At 39.6% G+C, this 22,147-nt stretch overlaps 1 protein-coding gene across 1 annotated transcript in view; it reads left to right on the top strand.

Moving 5' to 3' along the window:
- The window catches only part of LOC136880850 (TOG array regulator of axonemal microtubules protein 1), a 437,167-nt gene that overhangs the window by 170,205 nt on the left and 244,815 nt on the right, over positions 1 to 22,147 (top strand). Inside the window, exon 10 of the mRNA XM_068229140.1 lies at positions 632 to 755. Within this exon, the coding sequence (XP_068085241.1) occupies positions 632 to 755 (124 nt within the window). The remainder of the gene's footprint in view (positions 1 to 631; positions 756 to 22,147) is intronic.

The following is a 22,147-nucleotide window of genomic DNA, read 5'->3' as shown; positions in this document are numbered from 1 at the left end:
GTCCCCGAGCCACAAGAATTAATCAAAGGCGATTAAAATCCCCGACCCGGCCGAGAATCGAACCCTGAACCCTCTGAACCGAAGGCCAGTACACTGACTATTCAGCCAACGAGTCGGCATTGTACTATATACACTGCTACTGAAAAAAATTAAGTGATGGGTGGATTTCGAAAAGACGAAATAAAAATTAAATAAATGAAATATAAAATATAAAATTAAAAAAAGAAAATTAAATAAAAGAATAAAGTAAATAAATGGAATAAAAATGTAAAAAATAAAATTAAAAATAATTAAGAGCAGTGCAGGATAAGTCAATGAGAGGTACAAAGTGACACATACTTTTGAATGAAAGAAAGGAGACTCCGTGTAGTGGGAGAAAAAACATTAAATCAAAACAAGATTTTACTGAAAATGAGCAGGCTCAACTCTTTTCTCAACTGATGACTGAAAACATTCAGAAGCTACCATAAATTTGCATCCCCCTTGAGATGACGCCGTGTTCCCGTATTTTGAATACTACTGTTCAAATCTATTAGTGTCTAAAAGCACTTTACCTAATTATGATGTTATTTTTTTTAAACTTTTTTGTTCATTGATTTCAATAAATCACGGAGTGCTCTTTGTTTGACAGGGCCAACAGCAGCATCCCCTGGTCTGAGCGGCGCCCGCAGGAGCTGGTAGCGGTAGGGGTGGGCGTCGGAGGAGCCCCACAACACCTGACGTGGGCGCTCGTCCCCGTGTCCTCGCTCAGTACGGTGAGTGCATGAAACATACAAATAACCACCGGATGGAAATAAAATGGAACTGCTTATGATGAAAAATGATGTAACTGTATTGGAGTGATTACAATAGCACATTAAATGGACTGCGGTGTTGACAGTACGTTGATACTGCTGGCCGCCTGTCAGTAGGATGTAACACCTCTTCGGCCCCGAATATATGACAGTCCTCGCCTGCCCATTGGTTCCATCATCGCGTCATTGTGACAGCGTCAACAAGATGACCTTATCAAACTACGTCAAGTACTATTAATGCGTGCACGAATTTGACTGTCTGATGCACCGCACGTGCTCGTTCTCTTCTTGTTCTGCCTACTACTATTTTCTTAATGTTTAAAACATTTTAGCAGATAAAGTAGCGGGCCCCCATACTATGAAAAACGTAAAATGAACCCTTTATAAGGCGGTGGGAATTATTTTCCCGCCTCGGTTTTTTGTCATTTCTGGGCGCTGGGAGTGTATTTCCCATGTATTGATGTGTGCTGCACTCTTGGGAATATCTGTGGAACTATTCTGGTCTGCTTAGAATCTTTAGCTTCTTTGGAAAACATCTGAATAGCGAGATTGTGCCAGCGCAACGCCTGTTGTGAACAAGATTTATGAAGTGAAAATAGGGTAAGAAATCAAAATTTTATAAGTCTATATACTATTTGCGCGAATTTTCTTTGTTTATTGTGCATTTTTCTAATTTGTTCTGAGATTATGCACTTCCTTTTACCAATTGAGGGGTTCTGAGATATAAATTTCTTTCACATTATATGTGGGAATATGCTTCCCATAGTCCACATAAGTGTCCGAAATATTCCTACTGAATGAAAAGTGAACCAACTGAACTGAAATTGTGTCCGTAGGTGGGCCATGGGAAATACATTCCCACTTCTGAATGGCAGACAGCAGGCGGTGGGAAGTAAATTCCCATCTTATTACTGACCACCTGAGCACTGGATTGTCTTTGTTTTCTGTTAAATTGTATTATTTAGCACTTATAGATCCTGTAAATAAAGTTAGTTAGACAAGAAAGTGCTTTATTAAGTACTGCCTTATAAAGGGTTAAGCAATTTCCTCAATTGCGCTAAACGTTGAAGGGCTAACGGACTAGGAAAGTTTTCAAATTGTAAATCTTGGATAGCTCCAACAAACTAAAAAAAATCAAAAATCACTTCTGGAAAAAAAACTAAAATCGCTTGTTTTTTTACTCATTTTAAATAATTCATTCGTTAATGTGTTCCTTGCTTCAATACCCTCAGGCGTTTTTGGTTTTTTGAAAAACGTCCACACCGAATGTGCTTATAAGAGCGTAAGTGAAATTCTGTACTGACTCACATTAGCGCTCGTAGTGGTGCTTGAGTGAAACTCTGTATTAACTCACATTATCGCTCGTAGTGGTGTTTAAGTGAAACTCTGTATTAACTCACATTATCGCTCGTAGTGGTGTTTAAGTGAAACTCTGTATTAACTCACATTATCGCTCGTAGTGGTGTTTAAGTGAAACTCTGTATTAACTCACATTAGCACTCGTAGTGGTGTGTAAGTGAAACTCTGTATTAACTCACATTATCGCTCGTAGTGGTGTTTAAGTGAAACTCTGTATTAACTCACATTAGCGCTCATAGTGGTGTTTAAGTGAAACTCTGTATTAACTCACATTAGCGCTCGTAGTGGTGTTTAAGTGAAACTCTGTATTAACTGACATTAGCGCTCGTAGTGGTGTTTAAGTGAAACTTTGCATTGACTCGCATTAGAGCTCGTAGTGATACAAATGGTAAACTGAAAATTTAATCCTTAATCGAACGGAAAACAAATTATTAATAATAATAGGATTGTATTTTTTAGGAAATCATAAAGAATATAGGTATTCTCATACTTTATTATATTGTATTTACCTAAAATTCGCAGCTCATATCCCTAGGATGTTTTCAACACTGAGTTGCTTGTCTGAGGAGCTAGGACTGTGGATGTTTTTAATTAATATTGCAGTCTCACGCAATGGTGACAGAGACCACATCGCTGCTCGCGCAAAACAATGAAAAAAACGTATTATTTATTGGAATTAAGAATTCTTCTCGGAACTCTTTAAACTAATTTCTTAATTTAACAGTTATCCTTATGTCAGCTCTTAACACTGTTAATGTAGCTACGAAGCCTTGAAAATTATGTCTGTTGTAATTTTTAAGGAAGGTGAGGGAAGGAAGGTAATTTAGGCACTGGATAAAGAGGTCAAGAGCCACACGTGCTAATTCAGACAAGAAGATGGGCCCCTGCGGTATTTCCTTGTATCTTAATAAGGGCGACATTCCAGTTGACGTAAATACTCGCACTGTAAGTCTTACTTTAAAGAAAATTATTCTGAAACCAGTGATGTCAATAAGCGGCAAATATTCAGCTTTAAGGCCCGAGCTTCAAAGTCACAGTGCCACGAACACATTTACACAAGCAACCAGCGGTCGTCACATTCAGAATACAGTATATTTTCTGTGCAAATCATAACCGAAATATGACCTTAAACAACTAACAGGAAGGCAATGTGACCACCACAATTTAAAAACCGTCCATTTCGTGCTTAATTCCAACAAATAGCCAAAACGGGAGACGGGAAAATTAATCATTTCTTGAACATCCTTACATTAGTTATTATACGTCACTTCTTAGAATCAGTTAGTAAAAATTTGATTACGGGATCGAGGGAAGGTTGTACGAATATGTCCCGCAGTATCAATTGTGCCCTGCTAGATATTCAAGATTGTGGTTGTATTTTATATTCAGTTTGCTTCTGCACCTACATTTAAATTCTAGTACCTCGTATCTGGTACTCAGTTATAATGTATCATATTCGGCCTTCAGTGTTTGTGTCTCATATTTACTGTATTTATTTATTTATTTATTTATTTATTTATTTATTTATTTATTTATTTATTTTGTGGTGACCGAGCAAGTGGCCGTGCGGTTAGCGTCGCGCAGCTGTGAGCCTGCATTCGGGAGGTAGTGGGTTCGAACCCCACTGTCGGCATCCCTGAAGATGGTTTTCCGTGGTTTCCCATTTTCACACCACCCAAATTCTGGGGCTGTACCTTAATGAAGGCCACGGCCGCTACCTTCCCAATCTCCCACTCTTCCGTCGCCGAAAACCTTCGATGTGTTAGTGCGACGTAAATAGCAAAAAGAAATGTATATATATATATATATATACTGTGGTGAAGTTAGGGCTCTTGGTCCTCTCTTACATATAACGATGTACAATTTTTAGAATTGTACAGTATTAATTAAAAATACTATGGTAATCAATAACAATTAATGATAGAAAGCATGTGAAACAGATAAGGAGTAACAATAATACAATTAATTACGATTGCTATTAATTGAGAAAGTAGCCGCCTGGTGGTGGTTGTGATCGTTAAGGCGTTGAAGTCTAAAAGGTCTAGCACCGAGGTTAGCCGGTTCGAGTCCCGTTGGTCGAGAAAGCATTCACCATCAGAATGTTGAATGACAGGGTAGGAGAGGTGGTTATTTTCAATTTCTAATCACTAGATTGCGTGCCAAAAGTCTGGATTAAATTCCAAACCTCTCCGTAGTGCTCATATGGAGTGAGAGCATATAACGCTGTAGACGGCGATTCGTTCGTCGGATGGGGACAGTAATCCTTGGGCCGATCCCTTGGTGCTATTTGACAGGAGTAGGCTATGTGATGGCACTGGGTTTTATCATCTCCCTTCCTACATATCACGTCATTCATTTCATGTCACTAACTCCTCTGATGAGGTTTATGTCAGGAAGGGCATCCGGTCATAAGAACCCGTCACGACAGAGTCATCTCACCTCATACCCGACCCCGTAGGGAAACGGGACAAGGGTTGGACAAACACATTATTAATGGAGAATGTATAGGATTAATGCGGAGTAGATAATAACAGAAAAATATCTATGCTACTTACTATTTGTTTTACGTCGCACGGACACAGATAGGTCTTATGGCGACGATGGGATAGGAGAGACCTAGGAAGTGGAAGGAAGCGGCCGTGGCCCCGGCATTTGCCTGGTGTCAAAATGGGAAAGCACGGGAAACCATCTTCAGGGCTGCTGACAGCGGGGCTCGAACCCACTATCTCCCGATTACTGGATACTGGCCGCACTTAAGCGACTGCAGTTATCGAGCTCGGTGCAGAAAAATATATATCAAACTAATATCTAAAGAATGACTAAGGTAATACTACAGTGTCTACTAACTGACTAAAAAGGAAAACTTATTCTAATACGAGGCAAAATGATGAGAACTCAATATGACTAAGTTACAATCTGAGTTCACTAAACTCCATGTTACTATGTTAGTCTGTTATCTATTCTGAGATACCAATGAATAGTCTTAAATGACAAGAGTACAACATACATGGGATAGCCTAAGATACATTTAATGCAGTATACCATTTTAGGTATCATTAACAGATCATTAACTCATAAATTCATTGAAGTCAGCTGCAAGACTTCTGAACATCTTCCGGGAGCATGTTCCATAACTGTTGTATGTCCGGCGCTCCCTTTCTCGCTCCTCCAGCCAGCTGCACGCGCGCCTGTGTATCATTCTGCTAGCTTCGACGCGCAGCCCTCAGTGCGCGTGCCTGACCATCGAGTGTACTATAAATAGGAGCTCCCTGACTGCCCCACTTGCCCGGTGTCCAGCTCCAGAATACACCCTACGTCGAGCACGGAGGCTACTCCTCTTGAAAATGTGCTTCGACCAGGTGGACTGAATTTCTGGCAGTACGAGGTTTCACCTCTGGTCACCGCTCCCTTACCTGTTTTCCGCTGCCTATGTACCGTAATTCTTTTACAAGCCATTTTCATTCCCTAATTTATGCAAGCTCCCTTAGTTTCGCTAGGTGGAATTTCTTCAATCAATTGAACTTGCTTTTTAGGAATTCAGGCACTTCCACAAACAAGGACTCTCAAAGACATTCATGTTAGTGTGCCAGATAGTTCTCGACTATCAACGTGTCAATTCACAAAGACTATCTTTTCAAGATAGAAGTGTATATAAAGACTGTAAACCTGTACATATTGTATAAAGACAGACTTTTCTCAAGATTCAATATTCCTTTTTGCTTCAAAATAAATTTCAGTTATTTGTGTAAATATCATAAAGTGAAGCAATAAAAGTTGTGTTTGTAAATTTCAACCTTGGTTACAACAATAACTTCGAAGTAGTAACCAGGAAGGAATGGCTGAAGGTAATTTTTCGATGCGGTGCTATTTCAAGTAGTGATCCGGAGCGAATATTAATTTCGTGAAATAAAGAAAGAAGCCTAAAATTGTACGATAGATACGTGGAGCTCTTTGTAGAAAGCAACTGGTGGACGAGGGACATTTGGTGGGGGTTTCTACAGTCGTTTAAACGTAACCATCCTAACCTTCTCTAGTATGACGTAACATCAGTATAGTGTCCGAACAGACATTTATTGCCGTCATTATTGATACATTAGTGAGTGCTGTACCTGTCATTAAATTGGTATGATATACACTAAATTCAGATTAATATACCGTAATTTACCTTAAGTGCTCGCTGCCTGAAATTCGGTTTCGTTTCCAAAATCTTAATATTTTGATAAGCAATATGTTCTTGTGTAGGACGTAAGGACCAACGTATATTACCTACTAATATCGCTTTCTTCTCTTGACTCTGTGACATTAACCATTTATTGTTGTTTAGTACATACATCGCTGATGCGGGTCCGTTGCTGAATAATCAACGTAGTAGCATTCGATTCGTGGAATTCTGCGTTCGATTCCCGGATGCCCTGGAAAATTTTACCATCTCCGGTTAATTCCATTGTCTTAGGGGACTACGTTCATCTTAATACATTATCTTTGTCAACATACAGCACACCACCTCAGAAACATGGAACAGTGAATATATCCCTGCATGTAGGGTTCGTGTCAGGAGAGCATCTGGCCGTAATACTGAGGTTAATCCACAATGTATGCCGACCCTAAGTATTATTATTATTATTATTATTATTATTATTATTATTATTATTAGCGTATGGCCAGAAAATTATACACATAATATACTATATATACACAATAACAAAAAATATTGATTCCCTTCAGGTATTAGTGTTATCTGTTATCACATCTCAACATCCAACTTTTGAATCCACTGAGTGCTTCCGCTGTTGGTGATAAGAGATGGTACAAAGTTCCACTTGTAGAGAGAATCCCTGCACCTTTCATGAGCTATCCTGATCCTATTCACTCCGGACTAACTTGCATGGGGCAGTTGGGATCCGTTAGAAATGTTTTCCCCTCTGAATATGTTATGCAGGGGCAAGTCAGGAGAGTTATTCCAGCGGCCTTTCCACTCCTCCAAAGCAATGAAGTTGGTGAACGTCTTACTTCAGAGCAGCATCACAAAGGGATGGATGTCGTGATTTCAGTCTTTGGAGCCTAAAATATTCTATGCATGATATTTAATTAGATATCTCATACAATTAGACAACGTATTCTTTGGTACAGAGCCTTCATAAATTTAAAATAATCCATCCTATTGGATTCCGGTTACAAGAGAAATATTGCAAGATAACAAAATGTATGTATTATGCTGGATTAAGAGCTTTCTATAATACTGAAAGCAGTCAAATAGTTAAGAAACTATTTTCAAGTAGTTAAGAAATTATTTTTCAATTGTAAGTGTTTCATGTCCCTTAAAGTACCATCGTTTGAATAACGTATGATAGTTCGTAGGATTCAGTACCGAACTTCACTTGTAATAACGTCCTGGTTGTCTAGCATGGCAGAGTTTGCGCATGAATATTAACACAGAGTACAACCATTATAATCCGTTAAGGTATGACCCATCAGTAAACATTCACATTTCTAATTTTTTTTTACTTAATATCAATAATTAGCTGAATCCCCAGCCTTCTCTACTCAAGGTTATGGGACTGAATATCGGTCCAGTCAGTTGGTAATTAAATGCGAGACTTTTGGGGATAATACATTTATTGCCTTATAAAAGAATACCTTCTGCAGCGTCAAATTTCAGTCTTTCAGCATCTCTTAAAAGTTATAGCAATTTAAGGGGCATTAAACACAAACCACTGAAAAATTGTTTCTTTTAGAAAGCTTTTAACCCAGCATAATATATCAGTTTTGTTTCTTTGCAATATTTCTCTTGTAACCGGGATCAAAATGGATGTAATGTTTTAAATTTCTGAAATGAGTGGTGGGTACCAAAAAATACATTTTCAAAATTATTGTATGAACTATCCAATTAAATATTATACATAAAATATTTTAGATTTGTATGTGTAATTCAACCTACAGGTCGAGTATAGTAATTTTCAATAAAAATGAAATAGAAGAAATTTTGATTGAACTTCTACACAACTGACATAAGGATGGGTAGAAAATGGAAGAAGGAAAACGAAGAGCTGACTCACATAGTCACAAGTCTAGAAGACAACGGCTTTCATAGTAGAGAACTGTTTATGTTCGCTGTGGGGTACAGAATGTGACCTACACTAGATGGTGGCAAAGAACAAAGTAGATTGTGGAGTACAGTAAAGGGAAATAAGTAACGTAAATGTATTATTCATTCACTTTTCTCTCTAATAATAATAATAATAATAATAATAATAATAATAATAATAATAATAATAATAATAATCCCAAAACCCCATGGCACTACAGCCCTTGAGGGGTCTTGGCCTACCAAGCGAACGCTGCTCAGCACGAAGGCCTGCAAATTACAAGATGTCGTGTGGTCAGCACGACGAATCCTCTCGGCCGTTTTTCTTGGCTTTCTAGACCGGGTCCGCTATCTCACCGTCAGATAGCTTCTCAATTCTAATCACGTAGGCTGAGTGGACCTCGAACCAGCCCTCAGGTCCAGGTAAAAATCCCTGACCTGGCCGGGAATCGAACCCTGAGCCTCCGGGTAAGAGGCAGGCACGCTACCCCTACACCACGGGGCCGGCAACAATAATAATAATAATGGCGCCATGGCTCATGCGGCCTGTCAACCCTGGATTCCGTTGTTTAAATCCCGGTTACTGTATGTGAGATGAGCGGAGGCGGGACAGGATTTTCTCCGGGTACTCCGGTTTTTCCTGTCGTCTTTCATTTCAGAAACACTCTCCAATATCATTTCATTTCATCTGTCAGTCAGTAATCATTGTCCCAGAGGAGTGCGACAGGCTTCGGCAAGCGTCACAGTTCCTATACTTGCCGCTAGATGGGAGCTTCATTCATTCCATTCCAGACCCGCTGAAACTGGAAACAGGCTGTGGATTTTCATTTCCTTTTCCTTAGTAAATTCGGCATATGTTCTATTCTACCACCGTTGCTTAGGTCTCCTAATCTTTTTTTTTTTTTGCTTTTTCTGAATATCAAGTGTAATTTACCAGCTTGTTAATGGCCTACAATCATTTCTGTTTTATTTTGTAATAATTTATTTCGAAATTCCTTCGTTGAATAAATAATTTTGTTTTATTTTAAATTTATTTTCCATTTAATTTGTTCAGAAATGATGATTACCTAGTTGTACTTCATCTTAAAACAAATTCACTACCACCACCACTACCACCACCACCACCACCACTCTGGCTCGTTTGGTACCGTTGAAGAAGCACTCTATCCATAGTTCACAATCGTGTCCGTGTCTCTCACTCACTGAATACGTCTGTACACACATGGATTCATTTCCCCGTGACGTAGCTCCTCTAGGCAACTTTTCTGCTGCGTTTGTTTTGCGGGTTGCCAGTAGAAAGGCTACTCACACGAGAGAACGTCACGTCCGTGCTACCCACAAGGCGAGCTTCTCGAACAGGTGTTTGAGTTGCGATACTAGGTGTTACATTTAAAATCCATACAAGTGAACTGACACCATCCGCTCATGCAAACAAATATTTACAGGTTCAATGGTAGCGATAGTACTGAAGGTTGTTTTTTTGTCTCTAATTAGTTCACGTCTCATTGACGCAGATAGATCTTAAGGCAACGATGGGATAGAAAAGCGCTGGCAAGGTACTGCTCCGGCATTTCCCTGATGTTAAAATGGTGAAACTACGGAAAAACATCTTCAGAGTTGCCTACAGCGGGGTTCGAATCCACCATCTCTTGAATGCAATCAGACAGCCATGTGACCCATACCCCGTAGCCAACTTGCTCGGTAGTCCTGAAATGCTCGTAGTGTGAAATGAAATGTTCGTAGGAATAACTATTGTGTTATTTTTTCTCCATTTTATCTCGATTTCTTAAGGGGCTGGCGGGATACGCGACAGTAACACGCAGGGAAGAGACTGAATGTGTGGCGAAGAGGTAAGAAGCTTCCCCCGTAAACTTCATGCATCTACCTTCATCTGGTCTTAACTGAACTTGTGTTAATCGTTTACGAAATGTGTAATTATTAACAAGTTTTTAATTCATTTATTTATTTATTAATCATATGTTTTCAGTGCCGGCAGTATCTGAGGGCATTCTTGGCTCGCCCGGTTCTTCAGGTCTTTTCATTTGACACCCATGAGTGACCTGTACTTCTAGTTATAACTCTGTTTGTACCAAAGAATACGCTACTCAGATTGTCGAATGAACTGTCGCATGAAATATTCTACATAGAATATTTTACTTAATTTTTTTCCGGCATCTCTGTATCTGGTATCTAGAACATTCTTTACCACTTTATCACTTCATGATAGCGAGAACTATTACATATTCAGGGACACCAGCTGGGTGCATTTCAGACGTGAATTTATCAGTTGGCGAAGTATTATTAATTTACAGTCGCCAGGAACTTCACAGTAGCAGACTCATTAACCAAACACTATTAATTTGGTGGCTGCAGGAGCAGCTGGGCCATCTCATTGCACCACATTGATATTTATTTATTTAGTTTTTATTTATTTATTTATTTATTTATTTATTTATTTATTTATTTATTTATTTATTTATTTATTTATTTATTTATTCAGAATTCTAGGTTTGGTAGTGTACACGTTGTGAGCAAGATTGTCTTCAATTGTATACCCTAGAAACGCGACGGGAGGTCACCAAATATCTTTTCTCATATGAAGACTGAGGGAATTTTCACTGTAATGGTAGACCCAATTTCATACCATCAGTCACAATCAGGTTGGGATGTTTTCATTATAATGCCTTTTTACATCCTCAGAAAGACTGTCTTAGTGGTTTTCCCAACTAAAATGAACATACAATGACGTCAATAGGAATGCTTTCATATTAGGAAATACTCGTTCAAACACTCACTTTTAACGAACAGGACCTCGCTGCCTATCTAACAGTCCAAAGTTCCAGACCTGGAATGACCAAACCGCAGACAGCCGTGATCCATGAACACTCTTCGGCTTTCTTCGGCGGAGAGAGGGTCGAATAGTGGAGACTCCCAGGGCAAAAACTATGCCCAATTACTAATCTGTTTCCTAGGAGTACCCGATGAGTTGGAAAATACCAATTCACTACACTGGCGGCGGAAAAATCTATCTGACTTGAAGGCAAATTTTTCCTCCAAGCCAGAAGAGAAACCCCCTCTTCACTGCTAGTTTGGAATAAACTGAATGTAGAATTTAATAAAAGTGAAGAGAAAGAAGCTTTTCTTAAGAAACGGCTCTTTGAGAGTTGAATTTTGAGTTATTTAGTGAATATTATGGTGCTATAATTTGGAAAAGGCCTAAATTGTTATTCTAGACCAAGCCATACTACTACTACCACTAAGTGAGGCTCTGCCTTAAGTATGCACACTGCTCATAAAACAAGCGCGTCTGAGTAGGGATCGAATAGGTGAGAATACTATGATGAACCAGTGTGTTACGTACCAGCTGTATCAGAAAATGAATGAACCAGAGGAATGGCATTCTAAAGAAGAAAGTTTTCTAACTCCCCGGCTATTTCCCGCCAATATTCAGTCAGACTGTTATACTCGGTACGTATCAGTAATCCCATCTATAAGAGTTGAGAGGCAGCATAAGAGACAAAGAACATCACAATAAACAATGGTCAATGTAATGTTATTGTTGATGAATGTTATGCACTTTCGATATTATAAGCCTTCACATTTAGTTTTCTTCCGACTCTGAAATACCACTCTTATCATAGTTGGTACGGTAAAACTGAATAAAAGATAAATGATCGAAAATTGTATTCTCTATAACTATTTTATATAGTACTTTTCGATAGGACCAATAACATTGGTATTTAAAAATTACATTTTAGGCACCTTCTCCTAAACTACAATTTTATCCAGGATGAATACAATTCTTTATAGCTTAGACTATAGTATCTTATTCCCCGACTCTATATATCGATTTTCATTAAATTCTGTTAAACCATTTTCTCGTGCCTCCGCGTTGATATGGACTTAGCAACAAAAATACAAATTCATGAATATCTGTGTTATCATAGCCGTTACGATAAAAATGTATAAGACATAAATGGCGGAAAATTTAATTTTGTATAACTTTGGTTATGTAGTATTTATCGATACGACAACTAATAATATAAATATTTGAGAATTACATTTAGGCCTTCCCCTAAACTACAATTTTACTCAGCGTAAATAACATTACTTATAGCTTAAATTGTATTGGCTCATTCTCCGACTTGCATACCAATTTTCAATGAAATAGGACCACTAATAATGTAAATATTTAAAAATTAAATTTTAGACCTTCCCCTAAACTACCATTTCACTCAGCGTGAATAAAATTATTCATAGGCTAGATTGTAACGACGTATTCCTCGACTTTGGAATACCAATTTTTATTAAGATAGGACTACTAAAAACATAAATATTCGAAAATTAAATTTTAGGCCTTCCCCTAAACTACCATTTCTATCAGCTTGAAATTATTTATGGCCTAGATTGTAGCGACTTACTCCTCGACTTTGCATACCGATTTTCATTAAATTCTCTTTGGCCGTTTTCTAGTGATGCGTGTACATACATACATACATACATACATACATACATACATACAGATAGACAGACAGATAGACATTACGGAAAAGTAAAGAGTGCATTTCCTGGTTACTGTGGACATGACCGATACAGAAATACCATTCTTTTCAAATTCTGAGCAATGTACAGACAAAACTCTTATTTTATATTTATTTATTTATTTATTTATTTATTTATTTATTTATTTATTTATTTATTTATTTATTTATTGATACATCCAACATACAACTAATACAAATTCAATATTAAACGTACAATAATAAAGAAGAAGAAATACAATAAACAAAAAAGCTAAACATAGAAATCATAGAGAAAAGGAGCCATATTCTAGAAACATAAATGGCACATGTATCAAATTTTAATATTAAAGAAATAGAGTAAGTTGGTAACCTTTTTTAGTAAGTTATCAGGTAGTCCGGCCCCGCGGTGTAGGGGGCAACGCGTCCGCCTGTCACCCGGCGGCCCCGAGTTCAATTCCCGGCCGGTCAGGGGTTTTTATTTGTAATGATTAATATCCCTGGCCTGGGGACTAGGTGTTTATTACGTCCTTAATCTTCCTTTCCTCACACTCAACATTCCACACTACCGCCATTCCAATTACACGCAGGTTCATAAAATATGGTGCCAGTAGGGGCCAAAGATCCACATGGGTCGATGCCCCGAACAACTAGCATTTTTTAAATGTTAGCAGGTACCCGCGGGTTCGCCCGCGTTTATTATTTAACTGTTAAATAAAATATTACATTAATTAACACACATCGTGTTAACTTACATTTCTTGAAATATATTATATTTAAATAACATTGTTACTGTCAATGCTTAAAATACCTGGTTGGTGAATTGTACAAATTATATAAAAACAACTTTTATCCTTATAGAGTTTCCTGATAAACTATATTAAGTGTCCTTCCATTTAGAGCTAAGATGTATAGTATGTTTGCCATTCCAACTCTTGAACAACCTGCGTTGAGTTGACCATCGGAGAAGCACAGTTTCCGAAGATCGAGTCCTGAAACTTTAAGCGATTGTCCTTGTGCCTTGTTGATACAAGCAGAGGAACGCAAATAAACGGCGAACTGCAGACGTCTAATCTGAAACGGTATATCCGAAGGGATTAGTTGAATCCGAGGAATGAATACTACTTCGTCTGCGGCATGTCCTGTCATGACGGTGGCTTCAATAATATTCGACATCAGTTTCTTGACTGAGAGTCGTGCACCGTTGCAGAGGGAATGAGGATTAATATTCGTTATAGGGATAATCAGTGCCACAATCGTCCCTTCCAAAATGTTAGAGGGTACTCCAGTTGCTCAAAAGCTCTGTCGTGTAGTTGACAGCCTCATCTGTATTACATGTCGAGTTGATAGATTTTAAATATGTAGTATACCGGTTAATTATTGTGAAAGTTGCTTGTAAACGGCGTTGACAGATTCATTCCTTGGAGTAAAATCCTCGTGTTCCTAGAAAGTTTAAATGAACGAAATGAATATTGGGTAAATACGAAATAAGTAAATACATAAAGACATACGATTGAAAGTAATATAAATCATTAATTAATGGAAGCACTTACCTGTATAAAAATTTATCTAAGACTACGCCAACGTTAAAAATTTCAGATCTCTGCATGCCGTAGATTTGGCTTGGCATCGCACACAGACACTTCCAGAGATTACGAACTGAATATGGCTCCTCGTGTTAGGGACCAAATGTGGCTTCCTACGCCATGGACTTAACATGGCTCCTTGGATTGTATTGCCTAACGTATGTACGTTGCCTAGCGACAGTGAATCTATACATTTAATCCTAGTGATAGCACATTTGATTGTCATATCCCAACACAAGTTTTCCGACGGTTTTTCGTTCATAACTTACCAACGAAAGCGAAATTTAAAACTCCGGGTTCGAGGTGCATTTGAACCCTCTTCCATTAATTTATGTTTAAAATTTGAGATCTCTGTGTGTCGTAGATTTGGCTGGAATCGCGCACAGATAGACAGAAAGACAATTCCTGTTTATTAATATTATAGATAATTAATTATGCAATATTAGCCATTCAATTATTGTAACCTAGGAAAAAGAAAACGTAAAGTTAATATTATATATTATAATATCAGAATAATTTAACGGAACTTAAATGACAATGAGAAAATAATAGCGAGTAAGAAACAAACAATAATGAAGATCCACAGCTTGTTTCCTGTCATTTGACCTGGTTAGGAATGGATTGAATGAAGCCCCATCTAACGGTGAGGATGGGAGTTGAGCCGGTTGCCGAAGCCTGTCGCACTCCTCTGACAGAGGAAATGAAATGATATTGAAGAGTGTTGCTGGAATGAAAAATGACAGGGAAAACCGGAGTACTCGGAGAAAAAACCTGTCACGCCTCCGCTCTGTGCAGCACAAATCACACATGACGTGACCAGGATTTGAACCACGAGACAAAGCGGTGAGAGGCCAGCATGCTGCCGCCTAAGCCACGGAGGACCTAAGAAACAAACAATGATAAATGAATAAACTGGAAACATGGCAGCTATAGGCCTATAACTAATTCAACATACGGCTTCATGTACTAAAAGGTGCATTAAATTGGCACAGCGCAGTGTATGATAGCATGGATTCAGAACCAGGGAGTCAACAAGTAAAGACACTGTCTATGCTTCGAGTGTTTTCTAATTAGCGTCGCCAAAGATCGTTACTGCAGACACGCGAGGCTATTGTTCGTGACCTTGAGCTGACCGGCCACCTTGGGCACATCGATCTGGGGTTAAAATATACGCAATCCATGACGACAATGGAGTGCAGCATAAAGAATAGGCTCTTATCAGACTTTGCATGTACTGCACTGGCTAGCTAGGTGGAGGTGCAGCTCAGAGTTGATCCACGAACAGCCAATACGACCTTCGTTGACTCATCTCACCTTTCCAGTGTCAACCAGCTACGGTGAAAATATCAAAACTATTCAATGAGTCGACCAAAAGTTATATGTATATTCGCTCAAGAATATGCGTCCTACGCATTTCATATTTTAACAGATTTAAATTTAATTACTGGCAGAATATAATTTTTCTTTTACAACTTGTTTTACGTCGCACCAACACAGATAGGTCTTATGGCAACGATGGGATATGAAAGGCTTCGGAATGGGAAGAAAGCGGCCATGGCCTGATTTAAGGTGCAGCCCCAGCATTTGCCTGGTGTGAAAATGGGAAACCACGGAAAACCCACGCCCGCTAATTTAATTAATGACATTGGTTTTACACCGAGGATCTTTTTTTGGCATTTTCAGTGTATTAATCAGCATTGGGGCTATCAGTATTGCTTTCTATAACTCGTACTCATGGTAATGATTTTTCTAGACATTTAGAATCTTATAATGTTGAAATGTATATTTATGATGATATTCTTAACCCCACTGTGCGACATGAGCAAAGAACTGAAATCAGAAATAAAGCTTTTTGAAGATGTTGTTATACTGTGTAGATTACTATAGGTACTCTCCTGTTCATAAAAACGGAACACCTTGAAAGACTAGAGATATGAAGTTCATATTCACAGGACATGTTCATTAGTATGTTCTGCAGAAACGATTATCATTTCAGTCACCAAGGTTCAGCATGTGTCCTGTTGCCCAGTAGGTACTGGGTCCTCCATGGCACTGATAACTTGTTCCATGCGTGATGGCATCGACGCGCATAAAGTGCGAATGGCATTCAGCTGGTTCCAGAGTTCATCTTTGATGGTTGGCATTGAGTCACCCAATCCCACCCATTTTCTCTTGTCGACAAGTCCGGTGATCGGGCGGGCCAGAGCAACAGTCTGACATCCTGTGACAACAAAAAGGCACGTGTTCGTGCAGCAACATATGGTCGTGCATTGTCCTGCTGAAATATGGCGTCTGGGGTGTAGTGCAGAAAGGGTATGGCCACGGGTCGCAGGATGTCATTCACGTAGGACAAACTGGTTACGGTGCTCTGAACACGCACGAACTGTGATTTGTGGTTGTACGTAATAACACCCCACTCCATAAGGCCTTGAGATGGCACTGTATGTCTTGTGGGAATGCCGTCAATGTGATGCCTCTCCGCTTGTCTGCGGCGAACCAGAATGCGGCTATCATTTTCAAACAAACAGAACCTGGATTCGTCCGAAAACACTATCTGCTGCCATTCCTGTCCCCAGTGACGTCGTTCCACACACCATTGCAGTCTAGCATGTTTATGAACATTAGTCAAAGGTAGGCGGAGAAGTGGACGACGCGTCGGTAACCCAGACCGTAATAAACGGCGACGGACTGTCACTCCTGATAGTGTACGATGTTTTACACTGTCCCACTGTTGCACCAGAGCCGAGGAGGTCGCAGATCTGCCCTGCAATGCCATTTGGATGAGGTGTCGAACTTCTCGGAGGATGGTCTGGGTGGTGCGACCAGGTTCTGTGAACCATTCTGTACACACACGTTGTACTGCCGACACACTTCCTCCCACACGAGCTGTAATTTCTCGGATGGATTCATCACGTTCTCTTATGTCAATATAATGCTCCCTCTTTCAATCTAACTCATTTGACGGTTCAGTTCCCGCATGTGTCTGCGAGGCATCCAGCACTTTTGCCTTAATCGCACTGATCCATTACCTTCGATTCAAAGCGACAACGAGAGCCGCAGGCACATTTTACCATTCGGTGCTGGTGCGCCGAGATATCGATGTGGACCTTGAACCTGAGGGCCGACATGGTTGCAGAACATGTCCTGTGAATATGAACTTCCTGTCTCTTGTTTTTCAAGGTGCTCTGGATTTCATGAACATGAGTATATAGGTAAGTTGCGGGATTGTGGGCGACTGCAAACAGACCTCGATAGTGTAGTGAAATGGACAGCTAAACGGGATGAAAAGTCAGTTTGTAAGTCCATTCAGGTTTATGTACTGTGTTGTTGGGGTGATATGCAGGCCTTCGGGTTGAACAGCGGCCGCTTGGTAGGCCAAGGCCCTTCAGGGCTTTAGTGCCGTGGGGTTAGTTTAGCTTAGGTTGTTCAGGTGATAGTACCTTGTGGGGACCATTGTGAGTACTTAGGTGTTAATATAAGGAAAGATTTTCATCGAGTAATCATATTAACGACGTTGTAAATAAGACTTACTGAGCTCTTCATAAAATGATTTAGGGGTTGCAGTAAGGACGTAAAGGAGAGGGCGTATAGGACGCTGGTAACACGCTAATTTGACTATGGTTCCAATGTATGGGGTCCTCACTAGGATTACTTGATTCGAGAACTGGTGAAGAGAGAGGTAAGGTAAGGGTTATTCTGCCAGAAGGCAGGTCCGAACCTCCGCAGAGGTGTTCCTGAGCCGGAGTTTACGTGCGGTAGGGTGGCCAGTTCCTTTCCGCGCCTACATTCCCTTACCCCCCACCAACAGCGCGTGGCAACCCATCCAACTCCTGACCACGCCCAATGTTGCTTAACTTCGGAGATCTCACGGGATCCGGTGTTTCAACACGGCTACGGCCGTTGGCGATGAAAAGAGATGAATTTCATTAAAAGATAAGAATTTCATATTGTTCCGTATTGAAGTGAGTTCACTAATAAGTTATAAGAAAGTATATAATGGTTCAACCTTTCAATATTATTAAACTACGAAATGTAAGTTTACATTCCTATTTAATTAAAATTGGTACCGGTTTCAACCAGTATATTTGGTCATCATCAGCCGATCACAAATAGGTGTAAAACAATGCACAGGTAAATAAATAGCGAAGTATAATGATTTATGTAGGTTGCTAATAGTGAAGCACTAAAATCTTTTGGGAGTAATGTGTGTTGAAAGATGCACAGGTAAAAATATGAAGTTTAGATGATACTGTCAGATGCGAAGCACTGTATAATTTTAGTAAATAGCACTGCCCCTCGATAGATACAAAAATTATGAAGAAGACACCAATCAAATACGCAAAAGTACTACGGTGCAAGTTCCCGAAAAGTAGATCAGCACTTTGCTTCTAAAAGTCTCTTATGTTAGATGTGTTAGAGAGCACTGCGTGTGAAGAAGTCCAGAATCAAATACGTATCTAAATGTAGCACGGAGTAAATTCTTGAAGAGTTCAGCTCCAGTCCATGAGGCGCTGTATAATTTTAGGAATTAGCACTGCCCGTCGATAAATCCAAAAATTATGAAGAAAGTCGCAGATCAAATATATAAATGTATTATGGAGCAAGTTCTTGAAGAGTAGATCGGCACTGTGCTTCCAAAAGTGAGAATGACAACTTACATTTCTTAATTTTAATAGTATTGAAAGGTTGAACCATTTTATACTTTCTTTTAACTTATTTGTGAACTGGTGAATATCCAAAGGAAACACAGAATTGGCTTTTACGTCGCACCGACACAGATAGGTATTACGGCAGCGATGGAACAGGGTAGGGTTAAGAGTGATAAGGAAGCGATCGTGGCCTCAATTAAGGTACAGCCCCAGCATTTGCTGGTGTGAAAATGGGAAACCATGGAAAATCATTAACCCACTATCTCCCGAATGTAAGCTCACAGTAGCTCGCCCCTAACCACACGGCCAACTGGCTCGGTCATCCTAAGGAAAGCAGCCCAATTTGTGATTTCTGATGAACGAGTAGTTTTAATAAAATGTTACAATCTTTGGGCTAGGAAGACCTGGGAGTAAAGAGGCGAGCTGCTCGACTAAGCGGTATGTTCCGAGCTGTAAGTGGAGAGATTCCGTAGAATGATATTAGAGAAAGAATAAGCTTGATTGGAGCTTTGAAAAGTAGGAAAGATCATAATAATGAAGATACAGTTGGAATTCAAGAGGACAAATTAGTGTGAATGTTCGTTTATAGGAAGAAGAATTAGCGACTGGAATAATTTCTTTCTTTCTTTCTTTCTTTCTTTCTTTCTTTCTTTCTTTCTTAATCCGTTTACCGTCCAGGGTTGTTTTTTTTCCTTTGGACTCATCGAGGGATCCCACTTCTACCGCCTCAAGGGCAGTTTCCTGAAGCGTGAGACATTTGGTCGGGGGATAAAACTGGGAAGGAGGGCCAGTATCTCGCGCAGGCCGTCTCACCTGCCACGCTGAACAGGATCCTTGGGAGAGCATGGGAAGATTGGAAGGAATAGACAAGGAAGAGGCGAGGAAGCGACCGTGGCCTTAAGTTAGGTATCATCCCGTCATTTGCCTGGAGGAGAAGTGGAAAACCACGGAAAACAACTTCGAGGATGGCTGAGGTGGGAATCGAACCCTGTTTACCCAGTTGACCTCCCGGGGCTGACCTGGCCCTGTTACAGCCCTCGTACCACTTTTAAATTACGTCGGAGAGTTCGAAATCGAACCCGGGCCGGCAGCTAATCACACTAATTACTACACCACAGAGGAGGACGACTGGAATAATTTACGAAGGAATATGTTCGATAAATTTCGAACTTATTTGAAATTATTTAAGAAAAGACCAGGTAAACAGATGATAGGTTATATGCTACCTCGGCGACAGCCTTCAGTGAAGCTCAGTGGTCATAGATCAATTCACTGCGCAAGATGTCAAAAATGGACTTGGCGTCTTTTGCATGTGGACGCCTGAATTGAGTTCTTCGCAAATGATCCTTGAATGTTCCCTTCTTGTCCAGTGACGCCTTTACTTTTCGGCCGCCTGTACCAGCAGCTAATATATTCCCTCAACTTCCTGCTGCTCTGTTGTGCAAAGTGGCCAGTTACAGTCCGCGGTCGATGCCTGTTCTCATAGTTTATTAAAGGTCAATGTCGCTGCAGGACTGTTGAGAGTTAAGGAACTTTGGCTGAGTCACGCGACTCTCCTCGTCTTTCAAATGGTTATCTGTGACAGTGACTTATTGTAGCAGTGATAGTTATCGTACTAAAATATCCTGTTCCAGAGTAAGTTACAATAGTGAATCAAAGTCTTCTATGGGAGTAACGATTCTACTTACAGTACACTGAATTACTTATTAAGCAAAACATTCATCAATTTCAAAGAAGTAATACATTTGTAGTAAATCACATTGTATGAAATGAAATTACTGAAATCCTCCTTTAACTCAGTTCTCTGCTGTACGGTATGCACCGCAGCAATGTGTATTGGTCCACCACTCCATAAGGAATGTTGGTCTTTGTCTCAGTTTAATAGAACTCAGTTAAGTGCTCTGGAAAGTTCACTGACATATTCTTATAATACATTAAAATAAATCAGGTGGCTCTCGAGCGCCATACTTTCTACTTATAAGTGTCGCGCATGCACTAATGATGAATGGGTTGCCTAGTCGCCGGTTTACGAAGCAGAGCTACAACGTGTTGTATTTCGAATGTGAAACAAATAGCAGTCATTATACTAACAGAGTGCATTTGTAAATACTCCAAAGATACAGAAAATAAATTTTGATAACTCATTAATTTATACACTCAGGGACATTACACTGTACCAAAAAGTTGCTTGTATGTGGTATGGGCCTTGAAAGATCCATTAGCTCTTAATTGCAAACTGTCCATTTCTAAATTGAACAAAATTGATTATCTTCGCAAGTAGGTCTACGTACTCATTATTCTGGACAACTCCAAGAAGGAGGAATGGAACACAACGTGTTGAAACCGCGGTATCAATAACTGTCAACACGTCCTAGTTCACTTTCCTATCAACACATTGAGGAATGCGACATTTGTCTGTCGCACACCGACAGTTTGAACGCTTCTTATTTCGAGTAAAGTGAATGGCAGCATCAAGTTTAAGGCTCAATCATGTCTTGAACATAACACAGTCTCACTCGCCAAGTTTCGTGAAGAATCAGAAATGTCCAATTCGAGAGCGTACTTTGTTAGCCATAAACAATAACATGTGAATTCAAAAACAAACAAAAAAATGTTCAAATTTCCCTTTGGGCAAATCAAATGTTCATAAATATGTCTTTCAATAAATGAAACTCAAATCGATAACGATGAATTTCTTTGTATCTAAGGAATCGTTTTTTGAGAGATGATCTGTGTGGAACTTGGGGTCGACAATTATAGAATTCAGAGCATCGAAAGAAGGAAACTGACTCAGAGCCTATGAAACTACCACGAATGTAATAATCAGTTCTCTAGAGACTAATAGATGAGGCCTCTTTGATAAAAGAGCCGTCTATATTTCTCTCAATCATGGCCATCCATTAATACTTCACATCACAGCCTGAAATATCACATCGACCATCTGCACTCTAACGCTCCTGTTTGATAACACGGCTCTCAATCTTGGCCATCATTAAATACTTCACATCACAGCCTCTTGAAAACCTCGGATCTAAGTTGAGATCACGTAATAATATTCTGTTTAAATTGTATGGAACTTCATGGGGTGCTTCAGCGGACACATTACGACGCACTGGGCTTGGCCTCGTGTATTCTGCAGCTGAATACTGCTCTT

The sequence above is a fragment of the Anabrus simplex genome, chromosome 9, assembly GCF_040414725.1.
Source record: "Anabrus simplex isolate iqAnaSimp1 chromosome 9, ASM4041472v1, whole genome shotgun sequence".
Classification (NCBI taxonomy): domain Eukaryota; kingdom Metazoa; phylum Arthropoda; class Insecta; order Orthoptera; family Tettigoniidae; genus Anabrus; species Anabrus simplex.
The sequence above is the reverse complement of the archived record's forward strand: the minus strand, read 5'-3'. Positions and strand labels throughout refer to the sequence as shown.